The 25871-nt window shown below is 43.0% G+C and overlaps 1 protein-coding gene across 2 annotated transcripts in view; it reads right to left on the bottom strand.

Annotated features, from left to right (window-relative positions):
* cnot10 (CCR4-NOT transcription complex, subunit 10) overlaps positions 1-25131 on the bottom strand; it is a 44203-nt gene extending 19072 nt beyond the window's left edge. Inside the window, exons 1-12 of one of the 2 annotated variants that reach the window (XM_068032583.1) lie at positions 24880-25131; positions 15576-15673; positions 14462-14623; positions 12537-12687; positions 10349-10494; positions 8577-8651; positions 8229-8312; positions 5360-5477; positions 3619-3768; positions 2047-2249; positions 1820-1941; positions 506-682 (exon numbers count right to left, since the gene is read on the bottom strand). In XM_068032583.1, the coding sequence (XP_067888684.1) occupies positions 506-682; positions 1820-1941; positions 2047-2249; positions 3619-3768; positions 5360-5477; positions 8229-8312; positions 8577-8651; positions 10349-10494; positions 12537-12687; positions 14462-14623; positions 15576-15673; positions 24880-24919 (1526 nt within the window). In that variant the 5' untranslated portion in view covers positions 24920-25131. The remainder of the gene's footprint in view (positions 1-505; positions 683-1819; positions 1942-2046; positions 2250-3618; positions 3769-5359; positions 5478-8228; positions 8313-8576; positions 8652-10348; positions 10495-12536; positions 12688-14461; positions 14624-15575; positions 15674-24879) is intronic. The other variant, XM_068032584.1, reaches the window with a different exon arrangement.
* Between the last annotated feature and the right edge of the window lie 740 nt (positions 25132-25871).

Raw genomic sequence — 25871 nt, 5'->3', positions numbered from 1 at the left:
GACAACAGAGGTTGTGGAGGGGAGTTGCGAGAGGTGGTGGGAAATTAGAGCTGGCTGTCAATCTCCACACAAACTGAAACTGATCCCATGCTTTGAATGATATCACTAAGGGGCAGAACGAAGCTGAGGAGAGGGGAAAGAAATCCATGGATGGATCCTTGGAGGATTGTTGAGGTTGATGGTGCAGGGTTAGGAAGAGAAACCATTGTCAGAGATTGCTTGCATTTGACTTACTTATCAGCTGTTAATACTGAACATTTGGGCTACTAAGCAAATTAATGAATGCAAGAACATAAGATGAGACCATGAGAAATAGAAGGTCATTCGGCCCTTCAAGCAAGCTCTCCCATTCAATAAGATCATGGAGATCACAGCCAGTCTTCAATCTCAGCTGCACCTTCCCATACTATCCCCATATCCCTTGAGTGAATAAAATCGGATTCCACTATATTAGTACATTGGCGTTACACTCATATGGTCACTGAAGTATGTCATTGTGCTGTACCTGCATGCCTCACTGCTTTCATTGCTAGTTTCACCACTGCCTGACTGATTGAAATTTCTTAAACCATTATCTTTTTTGGTCTCCTGTTGATCTTCAGGGAGCAGAAGCAAGGCATTTCTTAAGCAGATGGCTGCAAACTCCATGCTGGCTACAGGAATGGCTGAAGACTGCCCATCACTGTGGAACAAAATGAAAACAAGCTTCATGGCTTCAAAGTCCAACTTGAAACTTTTATACAGATTAATCTCAAATGCACCTTTCACTATTCCCAATGCATTTAATACTGGTTTTGCCTTGCTTGGCTGATATGCAAATCAGGAAGGCCACAAGTTCCAGTCCCCACTAACTGTAAATCATCCAATCTCAGTTGAGGGAACGAAGAACAACATAGCACAAAAGGCCACCATTCGACCCATGATGCCAGTGTTGGCTCTTTGAAAGAGCTATCTAGCTGGTCCCACTTCACCCCTGCTCTTTCCCCGTGGCCCGTAAATTTCCGCTTTAAGTATTTACCCAATTCACTTTTGAAAGTTACTTTTGAATCTGATTCCGCCGCCCTTTCAGGCAGCGCATCCCAGATCACAACTGCGTAAAAAAACACCGCATGGATTTTTTTAACCAATTATTTAAAAAGAGAAGAGTCTCAATTTCTATCCAGTAGCCGCTCCCACCACCCCCCAGGAGAATGGTTTGGAAACGAAAACACTCTCTGGTACTGCTCCCTGCAGTTGAATAACACACTATCTTAGTTCAAACTTGCCTGGCCACTTGGATGAGGCACTGATGAGTTGCCAGAACCCAGAAATTGAAGCAGGAATTGGTACTTTCAGGAGAGAGGGATTAATTTAAACACAATGCTTGCAGTAACTGTTGAAGGAAAAGACTTCTGCCTGACAACCTCCCTCATAGTTTGTCCCCTACAGTCACAGGAAATTTCATATTTCCTGTGAACATGCTTGTTGAGTATTTCACTGCCCAAATACATTTAAGATCCTTAACAGCCAAAATCTGAACATACTTGTGCCCAGATCACACACACCACTTCACCCGATGTAAAGTAAGTGAATCTCAAGTAACAAGTCTCAAAAGTTTTAAATTCTAAACAGTTTCTATACAGGCAATATCCATACTTGAAGCTTTGACATTTAAACATTCTAAAAGTTCACTTATTTGCACACTGCGCTACACAGTCACCTGTTGAATCATTTACAGCCTGTAGTCATTCGCTCACACATAGCATCACCCTTGTGCACACTATACCACTCCCCACCCCCCCCACAACTCGCCCCGTGCTCACACATGGTGCTCACTCACTTATACACGGTGTTCTGCATGGACTGCGATGCCAAGACTATCTTTTGGTGATAGCCTTGACCCAGAATTGATTGCACAATCCCTTTCTTACTTGGCAGCCCTCTGGTCTCTTGTTCTGATGTCTGAAGAAAAATAATGCTGAAATTTAACATAACAGAAAAAAAGTAGGGAAAGAAACACTTTGGAACAAATGGGAAAGCAGTTGATATATGAATTAGTCCACTTACCCCCTTATTAGCAGCAATGCAACACTCTGCCAGCCTCAACCAAAGACGTGGGTTGGCGTGGTATACCTGAACTGCCTCCATCAGGCACTCAAAGGCTGCCAGTGGTCGACCTATGTGCAATAGCTGGATTCCACAGTTGTGTAACAGTTCATATCGTTTGTTTGTGAGCAGAGTACTCATAGGTCTGCCTGAAAACTTCTTCCCTAATCATGAATAGAGGGGGAAAAAAAACTCCAAATATTAAGCAGCTGCAAAAAGCAGAAATTAAAATTGTTCAATAAAACTTGTAAGCTATTTCATTGCTACTTTTTATTATTCTTTTATAGGATATGAACATTGATGGGGCGGCACAGTGGTGCAGTGGTTAGCACCGCAGCCTCACAGCTCCAGCGACCCGGGTTCAATTCTGGGTACTGCCTGTGTGGAGTTTGCAAGTTCTCCCTGTGACCGCGTGGGTTTCCTCCGGGTGCTCCGGTTTCCTCCCACAGCCAAAGGACTTGCAGGTTGATAGATTAATTGACCATTATAAATTGCCCCTAGTATAGGTAGGTGGTAGGGGAATATAGGGACAGGTGAGGATGTGGTAAGAATATGGGATTAGTGTAGGATTAGTATAAATGGGTGGTTAATGGTCGGCACAGACTCGGTGGGCCGAAGGGCCTGTTTCAGTGCTGTATATCTAAATCAAATCAAATTTGTTGCCCATCCCTAATTGCCCTCGAGGTGGTGGTGGTGAGCTGCCTTCTTGAACCATTGCAGTCCATGTGGTGTAAGTACACCCACAGTGCTGTTAGAAGGGAGTTCAAACTATTCAATTAAGAAGTTCATTGGAAACTGATTTTAAAGTCAACTTTCAAATAAAGTTACTGAAGTGAAACCTTGTGCACTTTTACATATAAGCAGTTCCTTTTCTTTTAAATTAAGGAAAAAGATGCAGTTTGCTTTGCAGCAATTAAAATGTAATCTGTACAAAATTATGTTCAACACAAATGCGTGAAAAATGCCAATCATCTTTAGTTTCAGGGAAGTGCATTTGGAAACATTTTTAGAACAATTGGATTATATCAGAAGTTATTTCTTTCACAACCTCAGTGTGTCCCAAAGTGCTTTACAGCCAATGAAGTACTCTTTGAAGTGAAGTCACTGTTGCCATGTTGGAAACATGGTAGCTCATATGCACATAGCAAGTAGTTGAAGAATGAATACTGGCCATGTAAGATCTCCTCTGCTTTTCTTCAAAACAGTGCCACAGGATCTTTTATGTCCGCCTGAGTCAGCAAACGGCGCTTCGGTTTAACATGTCTTCCAAAAGACGGTGCCTCAGACAGTGCAGCGCTCCAATGACAACCTAGATTTTGTACTCAGGTTTCTGGAGTGGTGGGGGGTTCCTGAACCCCACTGAGCCAAGGCTGACATCACCAAGTTGATCACCAGAAAGCACAAAATAAGAACTTCGCTGGGTTTCATTAGCAAGGAGTTAATAACTGACCCATGCATTTATGCACCATTTAACTTCAAATTATTCACACTGTGTTAACCTTTATATAGTGTATTTGACCAAACGTAGCGCACCTTGGTCTGTGCTTGTTCCCGTTAACTGCACACAAGCGACATCATTCTCCTGCAAGGCCTTTTTAAAGTAGAAGATTCCAAGATTGTGTTTCCCCATAGCAAAATGGATGCATCCAAGGTTATTCCAGAACATACATCTAATACATTCACCTGTTTGTAAATGTTTTGAGAAAAGTCAAAAGTTAAGACATTGCTTTTTTTATACAATAATGAATTTGTTAAAACAATCAGTGACAGATGGCACATTTCAGGTTTGAGGGGTTTTATTTCAAGGAGGTTAATTTAATATGAGACAATGAGAAGGAACTGTTTCCACTGGCAAGAGGGTCAGTAACCAGAGGACACAGATTTAAGACAAGTGGCAAAAAGAAGGAAATTGAGCAACGTTGCCACTAAGCAGCCTGCAAAGTATCAATACAGGACTGGTTCTGGGAAAAACAACACGTGTGCACAGCCGCACAAAACATTTTATAGACGCACTAAAAAAAAACAGGCCGCACACAGTAACTAAATTTTAAAGGGAGCATTGGAGATGAGGTTTTTTTTTATTTTGCAAGAGTTTGAATGATCTGGAATACGGGGTGAAAGGATGAAATTGGACGCAATAGTAACTTTCAAAAGGGAATTGGATAAATACTTGAAAAGGAGAAATGCGCAGGGCTATGATGAAACAGCAGGGGAGTGGGCCTAACTGAATAGCTCTTTCAAAGAGCAGGGAAGGTACGATGGGCCAAATGGCCTCCTTCTGTGCTGTACAATTCTATGAGTTAAAAAGTGTGCATACCCATAGAGATCTGTGAAGTGTGCATTGCAAGATGAATGTGTAAACTGAAAAGTCACTGGAGTGCATTATCAAATCAAATGAGGATGGACAGTCCATGCAAATTTGAGAGACAGGACTTGACATAGATGGAATAGTTCTTTCAAATCTGTCTAGACAATAAGACACAAACATAGATAAGTAACCAGTGAGGGGATTTTTTCCTACTTGGATGAGTAACAAATGTTGGCCATGACCCAAATGGCCATGGGAATAGGGTCATGCAATGGAATCACAATAGCACAATGTACTGATTCCAGAATCCATCAAAATAAATTTTGTATGGTGTCAAGTGACATGGAGTGAAAAAAGTGAACAAAGAGTTATTCTCCTGTCCTTTCTGCATTACTGTTAAATTGGAAGGCAAAGATTAGTTCTGCTGGTCCTGAATAAATTCAATTGTACTGAATTGGAAGTGTTGTTGGGGGGTGGGGGGGGGGTGCTTAAACTCCACTCAAACAGCTGGTACTTGGCAAATCAAACTGAAATCGCCTTCTTTCAGAAGATGACAGTTAGGATTAGAACACTAGCCCTTTCTATAATAAAACTACAAAATTAACACACTAGATAGAAAAGCTTCTGAAAGTGAACATGAAAAAAGATTTACCACAGTCACCGGGTGCATGGAACAGACACTGCACTACTAGGACACAAGAGCATTGCTGGGAAGACTGCTCCTTATGAAGCAGCTTAAAATTTATTTTATACTCCTGAGAACCTTGAAGGAAATTGGCAAGACCAAAGATTTAAATACAGGTAAGAAACAAAAGGATTTTTCCCACTTGAGGCAAGCTTGAGATTGTTGGGTCTTCATTTTACTGATAAATTGATGTAAAATATTTACCCACACTTGCCTCGATGAATCATCCCAATAATCATCTACAGTAAACAGTGAAACAAAGCCACTCTTCGGATTCCTACCAGTGCTGAGGAATCCAGGATGATCCGTGATGTTTGCGCTGTTCAACAGTTTCACTGCTTTCCGAAAATTCCCTCTTAAATACTCAAAATTGCTCTTGAGAAATAAGGAGGGAGCAGACTGCATAAAAAGACAATAAATAGTTTAGAGATATGCACACATAGCTAACATTTAAATATAACTGATAAAGTCCATTTTTAGCAGAGTAATTAAAACCACATGAATGAAATGATAATCTGACAACACAGACTACTAGCTTTATAATGAAAATTTAGATATTCTGCAATGATCTTCACGCAAGCAAGGAGGAATGATTACACCCCACCGATCTGGACATACAGATGCAAACTGTGTTCTTATAGAATCATTAAGTTAGTGTCAGTTGTGGCTCAATGCGTAGCACTCTTATCTGAGTCAGAAGATGAATTCAAGTTCTACTCCAGCAGACAAGAGCACAAAATCCAGGATGACACTCTAGTGCAATACTGAGGGAATGCTACACTGTTAGAGGTGCCGTCTTTTGGATGAGACACAAAACTGAGGACCCATCTGCGCTCTCAGGTGGATGCAACAGATCCCAGGGAGCAAGGTAGTTCTCCAGTGTCCTGACCTCAAATCAACAACTAAAAAAATCATCAAATCATTTCTCTCATGGCTCTTTGTGGGAGCTTGCTGTGTGCAAATAGGCTGTCACATTTCCTACATTACGACTGTGATGACACTTCAAAAGTGCTTCAGTGGCTTTAAAGCACTTTAGGATGTCCTGAAGTAGTGAAAGGTGCAGTATAACGATAAGTTCTTCTTTGTAACACAGAAAAAGATATTATGGCACTTCACAGGCATGTGAGGAAAACATACTGAGCCAAGAGAGGAGAAATGAATAGCTGACAATCCTCTCCACATGCACTCCCAAACTGGTGCTGTTACAGTGCTCCTGGTTGATAACCAGTAGCAGATTTTAAATTGATATGTATAGCCAGACTGATGAAGCACAAATCCCAGGAGGTGATTACTGACCCTTCACAAGGCACTGGGATGGCAACATCTGCAGGAGTGTGTATAAATTCCAGTCGCTGTACTACAGCGAGGATATCCAGGTATTGGAACAGTGCAGAAAAGGGGAAACAAACCGATAGTTAACTTAAGTCATCTGAGATAAGAGAGATGGATTATTCTGGAGATGAGAGGATTCAGAACAAAGTCTTTGAGTATTAAAGGTTTCTTTATTCGTTTCATGGGATGTGGGAGTCACTGGCCAGGCCAGCATTTATTGCCCATCCCTAATCGTCCATGAGAAAGGGTTGGTGAGCTGCCTTCTTGAACTGCTGCAGTCCATGTGGGGTAGGTACACCCACAGTGCTGTTAGGAAGGGAGCTCCAGGTTCTGCAAGGAACAGGCACATTGAATTCCACATGTTTAATACGTGATACTTGGGGATAAATTGGTAACCCGAGGACATAGATTTAAAGAATTGGTGGAGATTCAAGATTTTTCAGCACAGGAGGCCATTTGGTGCAGAGTCCATGCCCGTTCTCTGCACAGCAATCCATCCACTCAGTCCCATTGTCTCAAGGCCCTGCAGGTATATTTCTCTCAAGTGCCCATCCATTTTCTTCTTGAAGTCATTAATTGTTGCTGCTTCCACCACCCTTGTCAGCAGCAAGTTCTAAGTTACCATTCACTGCATAAAAAATGTTCTTCCTCACATTCACCCTGCATCTCTTGCCCAAAACCTTAATGTGTCCCTTAGTCCTTGTACCATCAGCTCATAGGAACAACTTTCCTTTGTCTACCTTATCTAAACCTGTCAATCTTGCACTCCTTTACAAATCTTCCCTCAATCGCCTTTGCTCCAAGGAGAACACCAACAGTTTCTCCAACGTAGCCTTATAGCAAAAACCCTTCATCCCTGGAACCATTCTGGTAAATTTCCTCTGCACCCTCTCAAGGACCTGCACATCCTTCCTAAAGCATGGTGGCAAGAACTGGACACGATACCCCTGTTGTGGCTTAACCAGAGCTTTAAAATGGTTCAGCATAACTTCCATGCTTTTGTACTCAATTCTACTCTTTATGAAACCCAAGATCCACATACTTTGCTAACTACTAATAATATGTCCTGCCACCTTCAAAGATCATTGCACATGAACCCCACCCTCCCACTAGTCCCTCTGTCCCTGTACACTCTTTAGAACTATGCCAATTAAATCTATATTGCCTCACAATATCCCTTCTGACAAAATGCACTACCTGCATTAAATTCCATCTGCCACTTGTCTGCCCATTCTGTTAGCCTATCTATGTCCTTTTGCAGTCAAATGGTTATAGTCACTGTTTGCACTCCAAGTTTGGTATCAGCAGCAAATTTTACTCTGTATTCCAACATCCAAGTCACATATATTTAAAAAAAAAGTGGCCTTGCACTGACCCTTGGGGAACACCACTGCCTACCATCCTCCAGTCTGAAAAACAACCATGAGGAGCATTTTGATTTTATACAGCGAGTTGTGATCTGGAATGTGCTGCCTGAATCAGCGGTGGAAGCAGATTCAATAGTAATTTTTAAAAGTGAATTGGATACATGCTTGAAAAGGAAAAATCTGCAGGGCTATGAGACAAGAGCAGGGGGAGTGGGACTAATTGGATAGCTCTACCAAACAGCTAGCACAGGTACGATGGGCTGAATGGCCTCCTTCAGTGCTGAATCATTCTATAATTCAACACTGTCACAAATACCAGAAGCACAAGATTAATATCAGATGGTGGTGAGGCTGAGGGTGGTGAAGAGGGAGGGAGAATGCGTGAGCGAAGGATTCCTAACACTTAATTCCGATTTGTATAGCATAATTTTTGTTTGTGTAGTTTACTTACATTTCCAGCTGTATTCATAACAGATTTGATTTCCCGTTTACAGGCTTTCAAAGATTTCATCTGGACGTAAGCTCTCACTTTACACTGCAAACAAAACATGGACAAGTCATGCAAGGAGAACAAGAATATCTATATAAAAAAAACTGACACTTGCAAATACCATGAAATCCATTTACATCTAAAGTTTTAAAATTCATATATTAATATCCATTTCCAGGCTGTTTACATGCCAGTATTTTCTCATTTACCCCATCAAAACCCCTCAATTTTGAATCATCTATTAAATATCCCTTTAACCTTCTCTGGTCTAAGGAGAGCCAAGACACTGAGGATAAATTATCCACATACCTGATGAATTTTAGACTTAGTAGCTTCCACCATAACTCCAGCATCAACCTTCTGATTTGCAACATCTTTGTAAGTCTTCGTTCAAATTATAAAAGAGAAATGACTGAATAAAAATTTTACATAGCTGTATACTGTAAGCTTAATGAACACTCATTATGGCTAAGACTTAATCAGTTATTTCCCCACACCACAATCAAATCTTCCCTGAATATATACAGGGAGGTTTACAAATCCCACTATGGCCTTGCCCCTCCCTATCTCTAATCTCTTCCAGACCCGACAACCCTCCGAGATCTCTGCGCTTCTCCAATTCTGGCCTCTTGAGCATCCCCAATCTTAATAGTTCCACCACTGGCGGCCATGTCTTCCGCTGCCAGGGTCCTAAACTCTGGAAGCCCCTCCCTAAACCGCTCCACTTCTCCATCTCTCTTTCCTCCTTTAAGGCTTTCCTTAAAATCTACCTCTTTGACCAAGCTTCTGGCCATCTGATCTAATATCTCCTTGCGTGGTTCGGTGTCAAATATTGTTTGATAACCATTTCTGTGAAGTGCCTTGGCACGTTTTACTACGTTAAAGACCCTATATAAATACAAGTTGTTGTTGATGGGGCTACTAGGTGTGTTTGCGTTAGGGATGTTGTTAGGAATGGTCATGCTGGCTGCTGTTCTTTTTCTTACAATCTAATTGGTGAGAAATTTGTGCAGAGTGGACAATCAAGCAGAAAAGATTCTTTTAGGGAGCAATGGAAAAACTTTGCAGAATCTTTCCACAGGACCTTAAATGGCTGGGACAGAATCTATAATTGGATGCATTGCAATCTGTGACAGGAACAGAGTTAAAGGAGCAAACAGCCTTTTTACAATGCACACTTGTGTTGTGAAATCCAGGATGAACTCAGCAGAATAGAGAATAAAGGAAACCTAAACCAACAGCCCTGAAAGCAGTAAACATGTTCAGAATCTGGAAGCTAGTGTCAGGGATGCTTAAGTCCATCCCAACTGAGTGGCTCAGGGGTTGAGGGCAGGGGGTGGTGTCCCAAACTGCCTTGCCTGTCAATTCGCTGCAATGCCAACATGTTCCATGAGATGGAAAAAAAATGAACACTGACCTTCTCATTCACAAAGACTTCAAAAACTCACAAAGAAAGCATTTAAAATCATGGCAACAGCATCCAACATTCACACAGCTGGTATCAACCCACTATCCGGAATCATGGGACGCGTGCAGCATAAAAAGAAATGTCATCATTGACTCAACAGCAGAAGGCCCTGGATTTAGCCTCCCTCGAAGACAGGGGCTAGCACTCAACTAAATCCACACAGGGCACAGATGGTGCAGCCACCTGCTCCCTAAGTGGAAGATGAAGCACATCCCAAAGTGTGATTGTGGCTGTGAGTTCCAGACCGTGGAACAAATCACATCAAACCGCCCACTAAGATGTGTTGCGGGAGATACCTCATTTCTCCACTTGGCATCTCAGGAGTTCATTGAATGGACAGCCAAACCAAACACCCCATTCTAAGCATTTCCCATCATATGACAGTAGTAGTCTGCATTTGGGACTTCAACAGGTCAAGCCCTTTCATTTCATTTGCAATCCAAAAAAAAGAGCCAATTGACGTCTGGTCTGGAGTCAAACACCAATCTAAATCAGGACAGTCGTCAGGAATCACCCTGACTTACAAGATCATTTTGATCTCTTGCAATTATAAAATCTTGGTGCTTGCCTCTCTGCAGCAAGTCACCATTAAAATCCAAACAGTTATACTGACCTCGCCAGACTTGCCATTTTTATTGTTTCCTTGGGAAATCATTTTCTCCAGAACTGCGAGCAGCAGCAAAGCTTTCTCAGGCTGGTACGTCAACAGATAAAGGTCAACAAGCAAGAAACACAAAGCCTGGGCAAATTTCTCTTCTGCTTAAAGATTGGGGACAGAAACAAATCAGATTTTAATGACCCGAGCACCGAATGCCCAAATAGATAGGCACAGTTACATCAAGCTTTTGTGGTATCCAGTTTTTACAGTACTGCTGAAAGAAATATTAATATAAGCTCTAGGTTAACCTCCAAATGTAGCATCGTTACCTTAGATCAGCTCAATGAATATTTTCAGTTTCACTACAAGCATTCGCTGTATGCTCCATAAGGATGATAGGGCAACATTAGTGGAATATCACTGTACAGGCACCATGAAACTCGATTTCCCACCCCATCTCAATAACGCCGGGCAGGAAATTAACGAGCTAAAGGAGATTTATTTTTTTAAATCTTTGTATGGAATCCCCTGTTTGTCCTCATGCATTCTCGTGTGCTGCTCTCTATACATGTCCCAATACCTCTGCAAATGATAGCAAACTGGAAGGGATGGCCAACAACCTGGAACCAGCTGATCGTACAAAGATTGGGGAGCTGGACTGAAAGTGCTGGAGGCCATTTAATGTGAAGAAATGCAAAGTCATATGGTTGGGAAAGAATAATGTATGCTGAATGGTATTACTGTACTGGATATAACACAGAAAACTGATGCACAGATCGATCATTGGAGTTTGCGGAAGCAGTAATGGTAGCAAACAGCATCTTGGCTTACATAGGTAGATGATTGGAGTACAAATTGCAGGGCTTGTAAAGATCTCTAGTCCAGGCCTACCGGGTAGACTGTGTACAACTGTGATCAGCTATTGTAAGGATAGAGACCTCACCACTAGAGAGGGTACCACGAGGCGCAACTCGTCTGATAGCTTCTCTGATGCTTAGTCTCAGCCAAGACTGTTTACGCAAGCAAAGAGCAGCTCAGAACAAACCTTATTCAAGGTCCTAAAGGAGTACAGGCAAGATAAATGTCAATATCTTTAAACAGTTTTGATTTTTTTTTTGAGAAGACATGACATTAAACTTATAAGAAGGAGGGTAAAAAGCCAGTTTAGAATTAGCAACTTTGTGCAGGGTGGTGAATGCACAGAATGGATTTCCAAGGGAGGCAATGGAAGCCGATAAGTTATCTAACTATTCCAACTTGCTTATATGATCTGGAGAAAATCTTGAGGGATTAGGGGATATTTCCTAGACAATGGAACAGTGGTGGCTTTTCCTGGTCCTCGAAATTCCTATTGTCTCAATAGCTCAGTCATCAGATTTTCAGAAAACAGTAAAAACATTTGTCTGCTCAATACAGCTTAAGAGACCATTTAGAAATATTTAAATAATATAAATAAAAACTGAAAATGTTGGAAATACTCAGATAATCAGACAGCTTTATGGAGAAAGAAATAGAGTTAACATTTCAGGTCAATGATCTTTCATCAGAACAGGAAAAAGTTAACAATGTAAAAGGTCTTAAGCAAGTGAAAGGGGAGAGGATGGAATAAAGAACAAAAGGAAAGGTCTGTGATAGGATGGTAGACAGGAAAAATTAAATGACAAAGGAGTTGGCGGTGCAGGGCCAAAGGAAGTGGTAACGGGACAAGTAAAGAAACAAAAGATGGGTCTAGAGGTGTGAATGGTAGAAAAATGAACAGCTGCTGTCCAAAAAGCAAAAACAAGGGAAAAACAAAACCTGCAAAGAAAGAACGAAATAAAATAGGGCAGAGATTATGGTCTGAAATTGCTGAACTGAATGTGGAGTCCAGAAGGCTGTAAAGTGCCAAATCGCTAGATGAAGCGTGGCTGTTCCTCACACTTCCATTGAGCTGCAGTAGGACACAGTAGGAAGCTGAAAACAGAGGTCGCACCAGAGCAAGGTGGAAAATTAAAATGACAGATGACTGGAAGCTCAGAGAAGCGCTTGTGGATTGAATGGAGGTGTGCCACTAAGCAGTCACCCAATACGTGCTTGGTTTCCCCAATGTAGAGCAGACCGCATTGGGAGCGGCGAATTTAAATACCATGACAATCAACAGTATAGAAGTATAATTTATTAGAATGCCATCATTTTGAGAGAGAGGGAAACAGGAAATACCTACCGAAAGGCTCTATGAAGTGGTAGAGTTTTTCTCCAATTGATATAGCTTCAGTGTACTGGCGGAGATGGTAAAGAATGATTGCTTGGTTGTAGTAAAGCATGCTGTTATCAACATCGTCCAGTCCATCCATGTCCTCCACTGTGGAATGGACCTAAAACAAATCCAACAGTTTGCTGTTACCCAAATAAGCATTTAGCATCAATTCTCCCATTTTCAACATGCTCCCAAAACAGGTACAAGCGATATAACCTAAAACCTTCTGTATCATCCCTCCTCAGCACTCTCCCTCTACCCGCCTCACCCTGTCCCCCAACTTTGCCCACCTGCACCCCCCACCTGGCCCCTCGACACTTCGCCCGTCTGCCCAAACTGACCCCCCTCGCCCGTGCCCCCCGAAACCGCCCATGGCGGCACAGTGGCGCAGTGGTTAGCACCTCAGCCTCACAGCTCCAGTGACCTGGGTTCAGTTCTGGGTACTGCCTGTGCGGAGTTTGCAAGTTCTCCCTGTGACCGCGTGGGTTTTCGCCAAGTGCTCCGGTTTCCTCCCACAGCCAAAGACTTGTAGGTTGATAGGTAAATTGGCCATTGTAAATTGCCCCTAGTATAGGTAGGTGGTAGGGAATATGGGATTAATATAGGATTAGTATAAATGGGTGGTTGTTGGTCGGCACAGACTTGGTGGGCCGAAGGGCCTGTTTCAGTGCAGTATCTCTAAAATAAAAAAGTCCCCCCTCATTCGTGCCACCCTCACCCTGCACCCCGACACTTTGCCCGTCTGCACCCCCCCACCCTGCACCCCGACACTTCGCCTGCAACCCCCCCACAACTTGCCCGTGTCCCCCCCACCTTGCCCCCAATACATTGCCTGTCCCCCCCCACCTCGCCCGAGAACCCCCCAACTCGGTCCTCCGAGATTTTCCTCCAACCGCCCCCCGACACTTCTCACATCACTCCTGCATCCTCCCCCCTCACCCTGTCCGCATCCTCCTCCGCTCCTACCCCCTCACCCTGTACGTATCCTCCTCCGCTCCTACCCCCTCACCTTGTCCTCATCCTCCTCCACTCCTACCCCCTAACCCTGTCCACTCTGTCTAATCTATGGTATGCAGCTCTGGTCAATACAGAGAGAAAATTATTGGCTGCAAGGGGTACAGCTTCTGTGATTTCCCTAATGTTATACACCCTAAGATTTCATGCAAATCGGAGGGGCAGACTAAATTAATCCTTTTGGTTAACTGAGAAAATTAAGCTATTTAAAAATCTTAAGTGTCAGCTGTGTCTCTGCGACTCTCACCCGAGTCAGAAGCTTCTGGGTTCAAATCTCATTCCAGAGATGCGAGCACAAAAATGCAGGATGACACTCCAGTGAAGTACTGAGGGAGCGCTGCACGGTTGGAGCTGTCGTCTTTCCGAGATGTTAAACCAAGGCCCTGTCTGCCCTCTCAGGTGGGCACAGAAGATCCTATGACACTTTTTCGAAAAGCAGCATGAAAGTTCGCCCCAGCGTCCTGACCAATATTTATCCCTCAACCAACATCATTAAAAAAAACAGATTATCTGGTCATTATCACATTGCTGTTTATGGGAACTTGCTGTGTGTGAATTGGCTGCCGTGTTTCCTACATTACCATAGCCAATGTACTTTAAAAGTTCTTCATTGGCTGTAAAGTGCTTTTGGGTGTCCTGTGGTTATGAAAGGTGCTATATAAATGCAAGTCTTTTTTTGTAATGTTACTTCATTCCCTGGATAACCACTGCAATCTACTACAGAAAAGAATTTTCACTGAAAAAGGCTCTTCCCATAATCACTGGGTAAAGAGCGACTGGAGAAAGTGTTGCAATGATCTGTCAAGGCACATCTTTCCTAATGTTTTAGACAGAATATAGAAAGGTTACAAACACTATATGTGGTTCTTTGCTCTTACCTGATTTTTCAGCAGGTTGAGAGTTTGTCTCAAGGTATCTGTCAAAGTCTGCCCATTTTTGTAGAATTCCACCACTGCTTTATTCAGAGATATTTTGTAATCATCTTTGTTTAGCTCTTGCAGATGACCCAGGTACTGCAGACAAGTGTCAAACTGTCCTGCCTATAGCAAAATGAGAGAAAACATAGCTGTAAACAACTGCCGTTTGCTGCAAGCAATCTTCTGGAACTTCATACCAATTATTCGGATTGGACACTCCTGTAGTTTTAATATATCACAGTGCTCAGGGACAAGAAACAAACTGGCAACGTTGCAGGGCTGCAAAGAGTGAAAAGGACAACAGTAGGTCTTACAGGAGAGAACTGGGAACAAGCACATGATGCAGCGTCCAGACATTCCTACAAACAATGCAGAGCTCTGTCATGTTTCAAACTGTAAAATCCTGTATCTTTTTTCCATTTGAAACTTCAAATAAGCTAACTTGAATAATTACCCTTACATTGTGAATTTAAAATCGACAACTGTGGTTTTGTTTGTGTGCGCACGCGCGTGTATCGTCCAGTTCCCCAGCCATTGCCTCATCGCAACAATGCAGCAAGAAACTCCACATCATGCTCATCTTGGTTAAAAGATTCTAAATAAAAACCCCATGACCTGATTACAAATGCTGTACTACAGGTTACTTTGTGTTTGTTTCCTTCTGCATCATTATTTGTCTTGAAAATAAGTTCAACTGCTGGTTTTAGCCCGAATGTTGCTGTCTGATTGTGTTTTGCAGAAGAGAGAGCTTGATAGATAACCCACTTGATTCTCGGTGGTGAAAAGGCTAATTGTGACACGCTATTTTATGCCACACTTCAGACATTAGGTTCAGATTATAGCGGCGACGGATCAGTTTATGGAAACTGCCTTGTGGTTGCTGGCACAAATAGAGTATGGGAGACAGTCCCAATTGTAACGGCCCAAAAAACACCAATAGTTACTTGGTTGAGGAGCTCAATGAATGATAATTAATTGTAATGGAATTAAAGAACAGGAAAAGAAATGCTCCAATTGTCCTGGTCCTATAGTACGCTCTGTATTTCATGGTCATTCTCAACAAGGTAATACTTACTGTGTAGGCCTGATAAGCATTGTTTGCGAGCTCCTTTATATGGTCAGCAACTCCTGAAGACAGAGAATTGGTCTCTGTTTTAACATCAGTACCCTGATCTGCAATACAAAACAAACAATTAATCAACATAATAAAAGCAAAATACTGCAGATGCTGGAAATCTGAAGTAAAAACAAGAAATGCTGGAAATACTCAGCAGGTCTGACATCCATCTATGGAGAGAGAAGCAGAGTTAATGTTTCAGGTCAGTGACCCTTCATCAGAACTGACAAATGTTAGAAATGTAATAGGTTTTAAGCAAATAAAGAGGGGGTGGGGCAAAAGATAACAAAAGTCAAGGTGTCGATGGGACAGAGGGTCACAGAGAATAACTGACCAGAAGGTCATGGAGCAAAGGCAAACAATATGTTAATGGTGTGCTGAAAGACAAAGCGTTAGTGCAGAGAGGATGTTAACTGACAGAAAAATGAACAGCCCTAGCCCAAAGAACAAACATGAAAAAAAAAGTAGGCTGGCACATGGTAAAAAAATGAATGATGAAACAAACTAAAATAAATAAAAAAAAATTTAAAAAGTAAAAATAAAAAGGGGGGCCCCGTCATGCTCTGAAACTACTGAACTCAATGTTCAGTCCAGCAGGCTGTAGTGTGCCTAATCGGTAAATGAGATGCTGTTCCTCGAGTTTGCGCTGATGTTCACTGGAACACTGCAACATGCCCAGGACAGAGATGTGGGCATGAGAGAAGGGGGGAGTGTTCAAATGGCAAGCAACCGGAAGCTCAGGACTGAGCGGAGGTGTTCCGCAAAGCGGTCACCCAATATGCGTTTGGTCTCCCCAATGGAGAGGAGACCACATTGTGAGCAGCGAATACAGTATACTACATTGAACAAAGTACAAGTAAATCGCTGCTTCACCTGAAAGGAGTGTTTGGGGTCTGGGATAGTGAGGAGAGAGAAGGTAAAAGGGCAGGTATTACACCTCCTGCGATTGCAGAGGAAGGTGCCATGGGAAGTGTTGGGAATAATGGAGGAGTAGACCAGGGTGTCGCGGACAGGGTGAGGGGGTAGGAGCGGAGGAGGATGCGGACAGGGTGAGGGGGTAGGAGCGGAGGAAGATGCGGACAGGGTGAGGGGGTAGGAGCGGAGGAGGATGCGGACAGGGTGAGGGGGTAGGAGCGGAGGAAGATGCGGACAGGGTGAGGGGGTAGGAGAGGAGGAGGATGTGGACTTAAAAATCGGGGTGCAAAAATAGATCTATATAAAACCTAACAAAGATAAAAGTTGGAGTGCTGTGCAGAGTTTTGGGCTCCACATTATAGGAAGGATGTTGAGACAAGAGAAACACCACAGATTCACTAGGACACTGCCCGTTGTGAGGAAATACATGTACATAGAAAGGCTTCAAAACACATGGGGACTATCTGACAGAATCTAGTGGATTATGGAGTGATTTAAGAACATGATATACGAATTAGGAACAGGAGTAGACTGTATAGCCCCTCAAGCCTGTTCCACCAATCAACATGATCATGGCTGATCTACTTCAACTCCACTTTCCCGCACCATCCCCATATCCTCGATTCCCTGAGAATTTAAACATCTATCGATCTCAGTCCTGAATATACACAATGACTCAGCACTGGGGTGAGAATTCCCAAGATTCACAACTCTCCGAGTGAAGAAATTGCACTGGGGTGAGAATTCCAAAGATTCACAACCCTCTGAGTGAAGAAATTTCTCATCTCCGCCTTAAATAGCTGACCCCTTATTCCAAGGCTGTGACCTCCTAGCTCTAGACTCCCCCACAAGGGGAAACAGCCCCTCAGCATCTACCGTGTCCAGCCCTCTCAGAATCTTATATGTTTCAATGCAATCACCTCTCATTCTTAGCTCCAGAGAATATAATCACAAGCGACTATCAAGACAGAGACCATAATGATATTTAAAAGGGAATTGGTTAAGTGTTTTGAAAGGAACTGGAAGGGATACAAGGAACAGACAGGGGAAAAGTGTTTAGAATAGAGTTCCAGTAAAGAGCTTTGGCCGGCACAGACACGGATAATTACATTATTGTGATTTATACATTGCATACTTATATGGAAAATTTCAGTTCTTAAAAGTCTCACACCAGATCATTTTTAAACCATAACAAATGCTGATTGCTCTGTACTAAGCAAATGGAACAGCATTTCCCCCTCCTTTCCCATTACTCTAATGATTTATCAATTAATTTTCCCAACATCAACAAAAATTTTCAGCACAGGAGACCATTCAGCATATCATATCTGTGCCAGCCAAAAAAGAGCTAGCTGACCTAATCCCACTTTCCAGCTCTTGGTCTGTAGCCCTATATGTTACAGCACTGCAAATGAATATCCAGGTATTTGATTAAAAGAGATGAAGGTTACTGCCTCTACCAACCTTTCAGGCAGTGAATCCCATCACCCTCTGGGTGAACGAATGGTGAACACCAGGTTCTATATCAAAGTTACAATTCACCACCCCAAAAATGCGGGAGTGCTCCATTTCAGTTGCTGACTTTTGACCCAGTTTTAAGTGATGTCCTGTGTGGCCTAGATAAAACCTAGTTGCTCACCGCCCTGAGCTCCAGGGCAGGCACCCACCCCAGAGCGTCCATGCAAGGGCACCCACCCAGCCACCCCAGGGTATCCATAGAAAAATTACGGCACAGAAAGAAACCATTCAGCCCGTTGTGTCTGTGCCGGCCGAAAAAAACTAGCCGCCCAATCTAATCCCACCTTCCAGCACCTGGTCTGTAGCGTTGCCAGTTTCAGCATTTCAGGTGCAGGTCCAGGTACCTTTTAAAAGAATTCTGCCTCCACCACCGCTCCTGGCAGTGAACTGCAGACACGCAACACTCTTTGTGTAAAGGTTTTTCATGTGCCCTCTAATCCTTCTACCAATCACCTTAAATCTGTGCCCCCTGGTAACTGACCTCTCCTCTAGGGGAAACAGGTCCGTCCTGTCTACTTTATGTAGGCCCCTCAATTTTGTATGCCTCAATTAAGTCACCCCTCAGCCTCCTCTGCTCTAAGGAAACCAACCCTAGCCTATCCAATCTTACCTCATAGCTGCAACTTTCGAGCCCTGGCAACATTCTTGGAAATCTCCTCTGTACTCTCTCCAGAGCAATTATGTCCTTCCTGTAATGTGGTGACCAGAACTGTACGCAATACTCCAACTGTGACCTGATCATCTTTTTATACAGTTCCAGCATTACATCCCTGCTTTTGAATTCTATATCTCGACCAATAAAGGAAAGCATTCCATATGCCTTCTTCATCACTCTATCTACCTGTCCTGCCACCTTCAGGGACCTGTGGCCACGCACTCCAAGGTCTCTCACTTCTTCTATCGCTCTCAATATCCTCCCGTTTATTGTGTATTCCTTCGCTTTATTTGCCCTCCCCAAATGCATTAACTCAGACTTTACTGGATTGAATTCCATTTGTCACTTTTCCACCCACTCAACCAAACCATTGATATGATTCTGGAGTCTACGGCTATCCTCTTCAATATCAATTACACAGCCAATTTTTGTGTCATTAGCAAATTTCCAATGATGCCTCCCACATTTAAGTCCAAATCATTAATATATATCACAAACAGCAAGGGACCCTACACTGAGCCCTGTGGAATGCCACTGGAAACCACTTTCCATTCGCAAAAACATCCGTCGACTACTACCCTTTGTTTCCTGTCACTGAGTCAATTTTGGATCCAACCTGCCACATTCCCCTGTATCCCAAGGGCTTTCATTTTACTGACCAGTCTGCCATGCGGGGCCTTGTTCAATGCCTTACTAAAATCCATATCGACAACATCCACTGCACTACCCTCATCTCTCCTCCTTGATATTTCCTCAAAAAACTCAATTAAGCTGGTAACACATGACCTTCCCTTAACAAATCCATGCTGACTATCCCTGATTAATCCGTGTCTTTCTAAGTGGCAGTTTATCCTGTGTATCAGAATTGATTCTAACAACTTACCCACCACTGAGGTCAGACTGACCAGCGTATAATTATTTGGCCTGTCCCTCACACCCTTTTTAAACAATGGTACAACGTTCGCAGACCTCCAATCATCTGGTACCTTGCCTGTATCTAGTGAGGATTTGAACATAATCCTCGGTGCATCTGCTATTTCCTCCCTGTCTTCCTTTAACAACCTAGGATGCAATCCATCCGGCCCTGGCAATTTATCCACTTTCAAGGTCAGATCCTCTAGTACTTCCTCTCTCATTATCGTATCTAATATTTCACACTCCTCCTCTTTAACTACAATGTCTGTATCAACCCTCTCGTTTGTGAAGACAGAGAAAAAAACTCATTAAGAACCCTGCCCACATCTTCTGCATCCACGCAAAAGTTCCCTTGTACATCTGATAGGTCCTACCCTTTCCTTGGTTATCCTCTTGCTCTTAATGCACTGATAAAACAACTTCAGGTTTTCCTTGATTTTACCTGCCAATAAATTTTCACGTCCTCTCTGTTTTTCTAATTTCCTTTTTTACTTCACTCCTGCACTTTCTATACTCCTCTAGGCTTTCTAAAGTATTACATAGAAACACAGAAAATAGGAGCAGGATAAGGCCCTTCGGGCCTGCTCCGCCATTCAAAAAGGATCATGGCTGATCGTCTAATTCAGTAACCTGATCCCGCTTTCTCCCCATATCCCTTGATCCCTTTGGCATTAATATATCTATCTCCTTCTTGAATATATTTAATGACTTGGCCTCCACTGCCTTCTCTGGTAGAGAATTCCACAGGTTCACCACCCTCTGAGTGAAGAAATTTTTCCTCATCTCAGTTCTAAATGGCATACCCCGTATCCTGAGACTGTGACCCCTGGTTCTGGACTCCCCAGCCATCGGGAACATCCTCCCTGCATCTAGCCTGTCTAGTCCTGTTAGAATTTTATAGATTTCTATCAGATCCCCTCTCATTCTTCTAAACTCTGGTGAATATAGGCCTAGTCGACCCAATCTCTCCTCATACATCAATCCAGCCATCCCAGGAATCAGCCTAGTAAATCTTCTTTGCACTCCCTCCATGGCAAAAACATCCCTCCTCAGATAAGGAGACCAAAACTGCAGACAATACTCCAGATGTGATCTCACCAAGGCCCTGTATAACTGCAGTAAGACATCCTTGCTCCTGTACTCAAATCCTCTTGCAATGAAGGCCAACATACCATTTGCCTTCTCAACTGCTTGCTGCACCTGAATGCTTGCTTTCAGTGACTGGTGTACAAGGACATCTAGGTCTCGTTACACCTCCCCTTTTCCAATCTATCACCATTCAGATAATAATCTGCCTTTTTGCTTTTACAACCAAAGTGGATAACCTCACATTTATCCACATTATACTGCATCTGCCATGCAATTTGCCACTCACCCAACTTGTCCAAATCAAATTGGAGCCTCTTTGCATCCTCCTCACAGCTCACATTCCCTCCCAGCTTTGTGTCGACTGCAAACTTGGAAATGTTACATTTAGTTCCCTCACCCAAGTCATTAATATATAGTGTGACTAGCTGGGGCCCAAGCACCATTCCCTGCGGTACCCCACTAGTCACTGCCTGCCACCCAGAAAAAGACCAGTTTATTCCTACTCTCTGTTTCCTGTCTGTCAACCAATTCTCAATCCATGCTAATAGATTACCCCCAATCCCACGTGCTTTAATTTTGCACACTAACCTCTTGTGGGACCTTGTCAAAAGCCTTCTGAAAATCCAAATACACCACATCCACTGGTTCTCCCTCATCTATTCTACTAGTTACATCCTCAAAAAAAACTCCAGTAGATTTGTTAAGCATGATTTCCCTTTCGTAAACCCATGATGACTTTGCCCAATCCCGTTTATGCTTTCCAGGTGTTCTGCGATCACATCCTTTATAATAGATTCTAGCATTTTCCCTACTACTAATGTAAGGCTAACTGGTCTCTAATTCCCTGTTTTCTTTCCTCTGCCTTTTTTAAATAATGGGGTCACATTTGCCTCCAATCTGTAGGAACTGCTCCAGAGTCTATAGAATTTTGGAAGATGACCACCAATGCATCCACTATTTCCAGGGCCACTTCCTTTAATACTCTGGAATGTAGATTATCCGGCCCTGGGGATTTGTCAGCCTTTAACCCCATTAATTTCCCAAGCACTTTTTTTTTTTTACTAAGACTGATTTCCTTCAGTTCCTCCCTCTCATTCGACCCTTGGTTCCCTAACATTTCTGGGAAGTTATTTCTGTCCTCCTTTGTGAAGACAGAACCAAAGTACGTATTTAATTGTTCTGCCGTTTCTTTGATCCCCACTATAATTTCCCCCTTTTCTGACTGTAAGGGACCTACATTTGTCGTCACTAATCTTTTTCTCTTCACATATTTATAGAAGCTTTTACAGTCAGATTTTATGCTCCCCGCAAGTTTACTTTCAAACTCTATTTTCCCCTGCTTAATCAACCTCTTTGTCCTCCTTTGCTGAATTCTAAACTGCTCCCAATCCTCAGACTTGCTGTTTTTTCTGACAACTTTATATGCCTCCTCTTTGGATCTAATACTATCCCTAATTTTTTTTGTAAGCCATGGTTAAGCCACCTTTCCAGTTTTATTTTTGCGCCAGACAGGAATGAATAATTGTTGTAATTTATGCACACTTTCTTTAAATATTATCCATTGCCTATCCACCATCAACCCTTGTAGTAAAGTTCCCCAATCTACCATAGCCAACCTGCACCTTATACCTTCGTAGTTTCCTTTATTTAGATTCAGGATCCTAGTTTCGGATTCAACTACTTCACTCTCCATCTTAATGAAGAATTCTATCATGTTTTGGTCACTCCTCCCCAAGGAACCCTGCACAAGACTGTTACTTAATCCTTTCTCATTTAACAATACCCAGTCTATGATAGCCTGTTCTCTAGTTGGTTCCTCAACGTACTGGTCTAAATACCCGTCACGAACACACTCCAGGAAATCCTCCTCCACAGTATTATTGCTAACTTGGTTTGACCAATCTATATGTAGATTAAAGTCACCCATGATTAGTTGTACCCTTATTGCATGCATCTCTAATTTCCTGTTTAATGCCATCCCTTACATCTCCACTACTGTTTGGGGACCTATAGACAACCCCCACCAATGTTTTCTGCCCCTTGGTGTTTCTTCGCTCCACCCACACAGATTCCACAACATGATTTTCCGAGCCAATATCCATCCTCACTATTGCATTGATTTACTCCTTTACTAACAACACTACCTCACCTCCTTTCCCTTTTTGCCTGCCCTTCCTAAATAGTGAATACCCCTGGATGTTCAGTTCCCATCCTTGGTCACTCTGCAGCCAAGTCTCCGTAATCGCAACCATATCAGCGCCATTTATATCTATTTGCGCTGTTAATTATTTATTTCTTTTATTTTTTTATTTAGAGATGCAGCACTGAAACAGGCCCTTCGGCCCGAGTCTGTGCCGACCAAGAACCACCCATTTATACTAACCCTACAGTAATCCCATATTCCCTACCACCTACCTACACTAGAGGCAATTTACAATGGCCAATTTACCTATCACCTGCAAGTCTTTGGCGGTGGGAGGAAACTGGAGCACCCAGCAAAAACCCATGCGGTCACAGAGAGAACTTGCAAACTCCGCACAGGCAGTACCCAGAATTGAACCCGGGTCCCTGGAGCTGTGAGGCTGCGGTGCTAACCACTGCGCCACCCATTAATCTACCTTATTGCAAATGCTCCGCACATTAAGACACAATGCCTTTAGACTTGCCATTTTAACATTGTTAGTCATCTTAGCTTTATTTTGCACTATGGCCCCATTTGTTTCTCACTCTTCCACTTTTGCCTTTCTGTCTTTCATTTCTATCCTTGTTACCCCCTCCTCTGTCTCCCTGCCCAGATTCCCATCCCCCTGTCATTCTAATTTAAACCCTCACCGACAGAACTGGCAACCACCACCAGCCCCCCCGACATATACCGATATGTACCACGACAACTGGCTGCTCTCCCTCTCCCCTCAGAATGCCCTGCAGCCGCTGAGAGACATCCTTAGGATTTGTATTAAGATTTTTGAGATCGTCATAAGCTTTTTTTTCTGCTTTAACTTACCCTGTAAGCTTCTAGATAACCAGGGGGCTCTAGATTTGGCAGTACCATCCTTTATCTTTGTGGGTCATGCCTACACTGTGCCTGTAGTATCTCGCATTTGAATGCCTCCCACTGGTTTGCCACTGATTTTCCTTCACGTAGCTGCATCCAGTCCACTTTCACCAGGTCACCTCTCAGTTTCATAAAATTTGCCTTCCCCCAATTTAGTACGTTTACGCCTGTTTTATCTTTGTTCTTGTCCATGATTATGCTAAAATTAACTGCATTATGGTTACTATCTCCAAAATGGTCACCCATTGTTACTTCATCCACTTGCCCAGCTTCATTACCAAAGACTAAATCTAGAATTGCACCCCCTCTCATTGAGCTTGTTACGTGCTGGTTAATAAAGTTCTCTTGAATGCAGTTCAAGAATTTTGTCCCTTCTGTGCCCTTCACACTGTTTGTAACCCAGTTGATATTGGGGTAATTGAAATTCCCAACTATAATTGCCCTATAGTTTTTGCACTCAGAAATTTGCCTACATATTTCCTCTTCTATCTCCCACTCACTATTTGGGGGTCGATCGTACACTCCTAGTAGTGCGGCTGCCCCTTTTATTTCTGAGCTCAACTCAAATGGCCTCGTTTGATGATTCATTTAGCATATCACCCCTCCTCAAAATTGTTATTGATTCCTTAACTAATAATGCTACACCCCCTCCTTTTTTATCTCCATCTCTATCCCACCTGAAAACTCTAAATCCAGGGATGTTGAACTGCCATTCTTGCCCCTCTTTAAGCCAAGTTTCCATTGCAATGATATCATGTTGCCATGTGTCTGTGCCCTCAGCTTTATTTACTATACTCCTTGCATTTAAATAAATACCTTTTAACATTTCCAAATTCCATACTGCACACTTTTTAACCTTTGCTTCTTCTGTCTTTCAGAGTTACTTGTTAATTTTCTGCCTCCCATTCCCTGCCCTGAAACTGTCCTATCTAAGATTGCACTCAGGTTCCCATCCCCCTGCCAAACTAGTTTAAACCATCCCCAACAGCACTAGCAAACCTACCTGCAAGGATATCCATGCCAAGGCACCCAGCCACCCCATGGCAGGTTCCAACCAGCCTGACGCCAAACCCCCTCACCATCTCCTCCACCACCCCCCACTCCGAGCCCCTCACCTCCATTATTTGCTGCACAAGGGTCCGACATGACGCCCATCCGCCCCCCGGGCCGTGGGGGTGCCGAGTTACCGAGGCCCCGGTGCCGGGGGGAGGGGGGAGCCGAGTTACCGAAGCCCCGGTGCCGGGCCGGGGAGGAGCCGAGTTACCAAGGTCCCGGTGCTGGGCCGGGGGGGAAGGAGGAGCCGAGTTACCGAGGCCGCTCCGGAACAACCGCCACTAATGGCCAGCAGCGCTCAACCAATCACCGACCAGGCGCATCGAATTAGCGTCACTTCCTGTGACCCCAAAGGTCAAATCCTATGCCTATGGGTATATTGAAATATTGTACATCCAAAGGGTTATATATCTACCACATCCTATGGAAATATAATACATTGCATTCTACAGCAATATAATATACAATGCACTGGATCCTATGGGTACATAATATTTTATACACTGTATGCTATGAAAATACTGTACATCCCATGGTTATATAATATACAAAACCACACCCTATGGGAGTATGCTTGCATTCTGTAGGAATGTAATATACAATGCACTGTATCCTATGGGTATATAATATACACTGTATCTTATATCCTATGGGAATATTAAAATACTGTACATTCCATGGGCATATAATATATAACACCACATCTTATGGGAATATAATATTTTATACAGAACGCAAGTAATAATAGGGAACTTCAAGCAGCAGACATTGTGCCTACATGTCAAAAGGGGTATAAATCCACCCCATTAACCACAGGCCAACTAGCCTTTCATGACCTCCCCTGGATAAAGCAGTGTAAAGCGGATTCAGCTTTAGGTTAGAGGTGTAGCAGTTTAATGGATAGATTTAGCAGTGGGAAGGGAAATGTCTGTTAAAGAACTTTGAGGATATTAGAAATAAAATTCCAACTTTGTACTTTGGTTTCCATGTGAAAGGATTTAATAAAAGCTAGGTCAGAAGAATTCAAAGCAGAAAGTGGGACAGCACCAGATTA

The sequence above is a fragment of the Heterodontus francisci genome, chromosome 5, assembly GCF_036365525.1.
Source record: "Heterodontus francisci isolate sHetFra1 chromosome 5, sHetFra1.hap1, whole genome shotgun sequence".
Taxonomy (NCBI): domain Eukaryota; kingdom Metazoa; phylum Chordata; class Chondrichthyes; order Heterodontiformes; family Heterodontidae; genus Heterodontus; species Heterodontus francisci.
The sequence above is the reverse complement of the archived record's forward strand: the minus strand, read 5'-3'. Positions and strand labels throughout refer to the sequence as shown.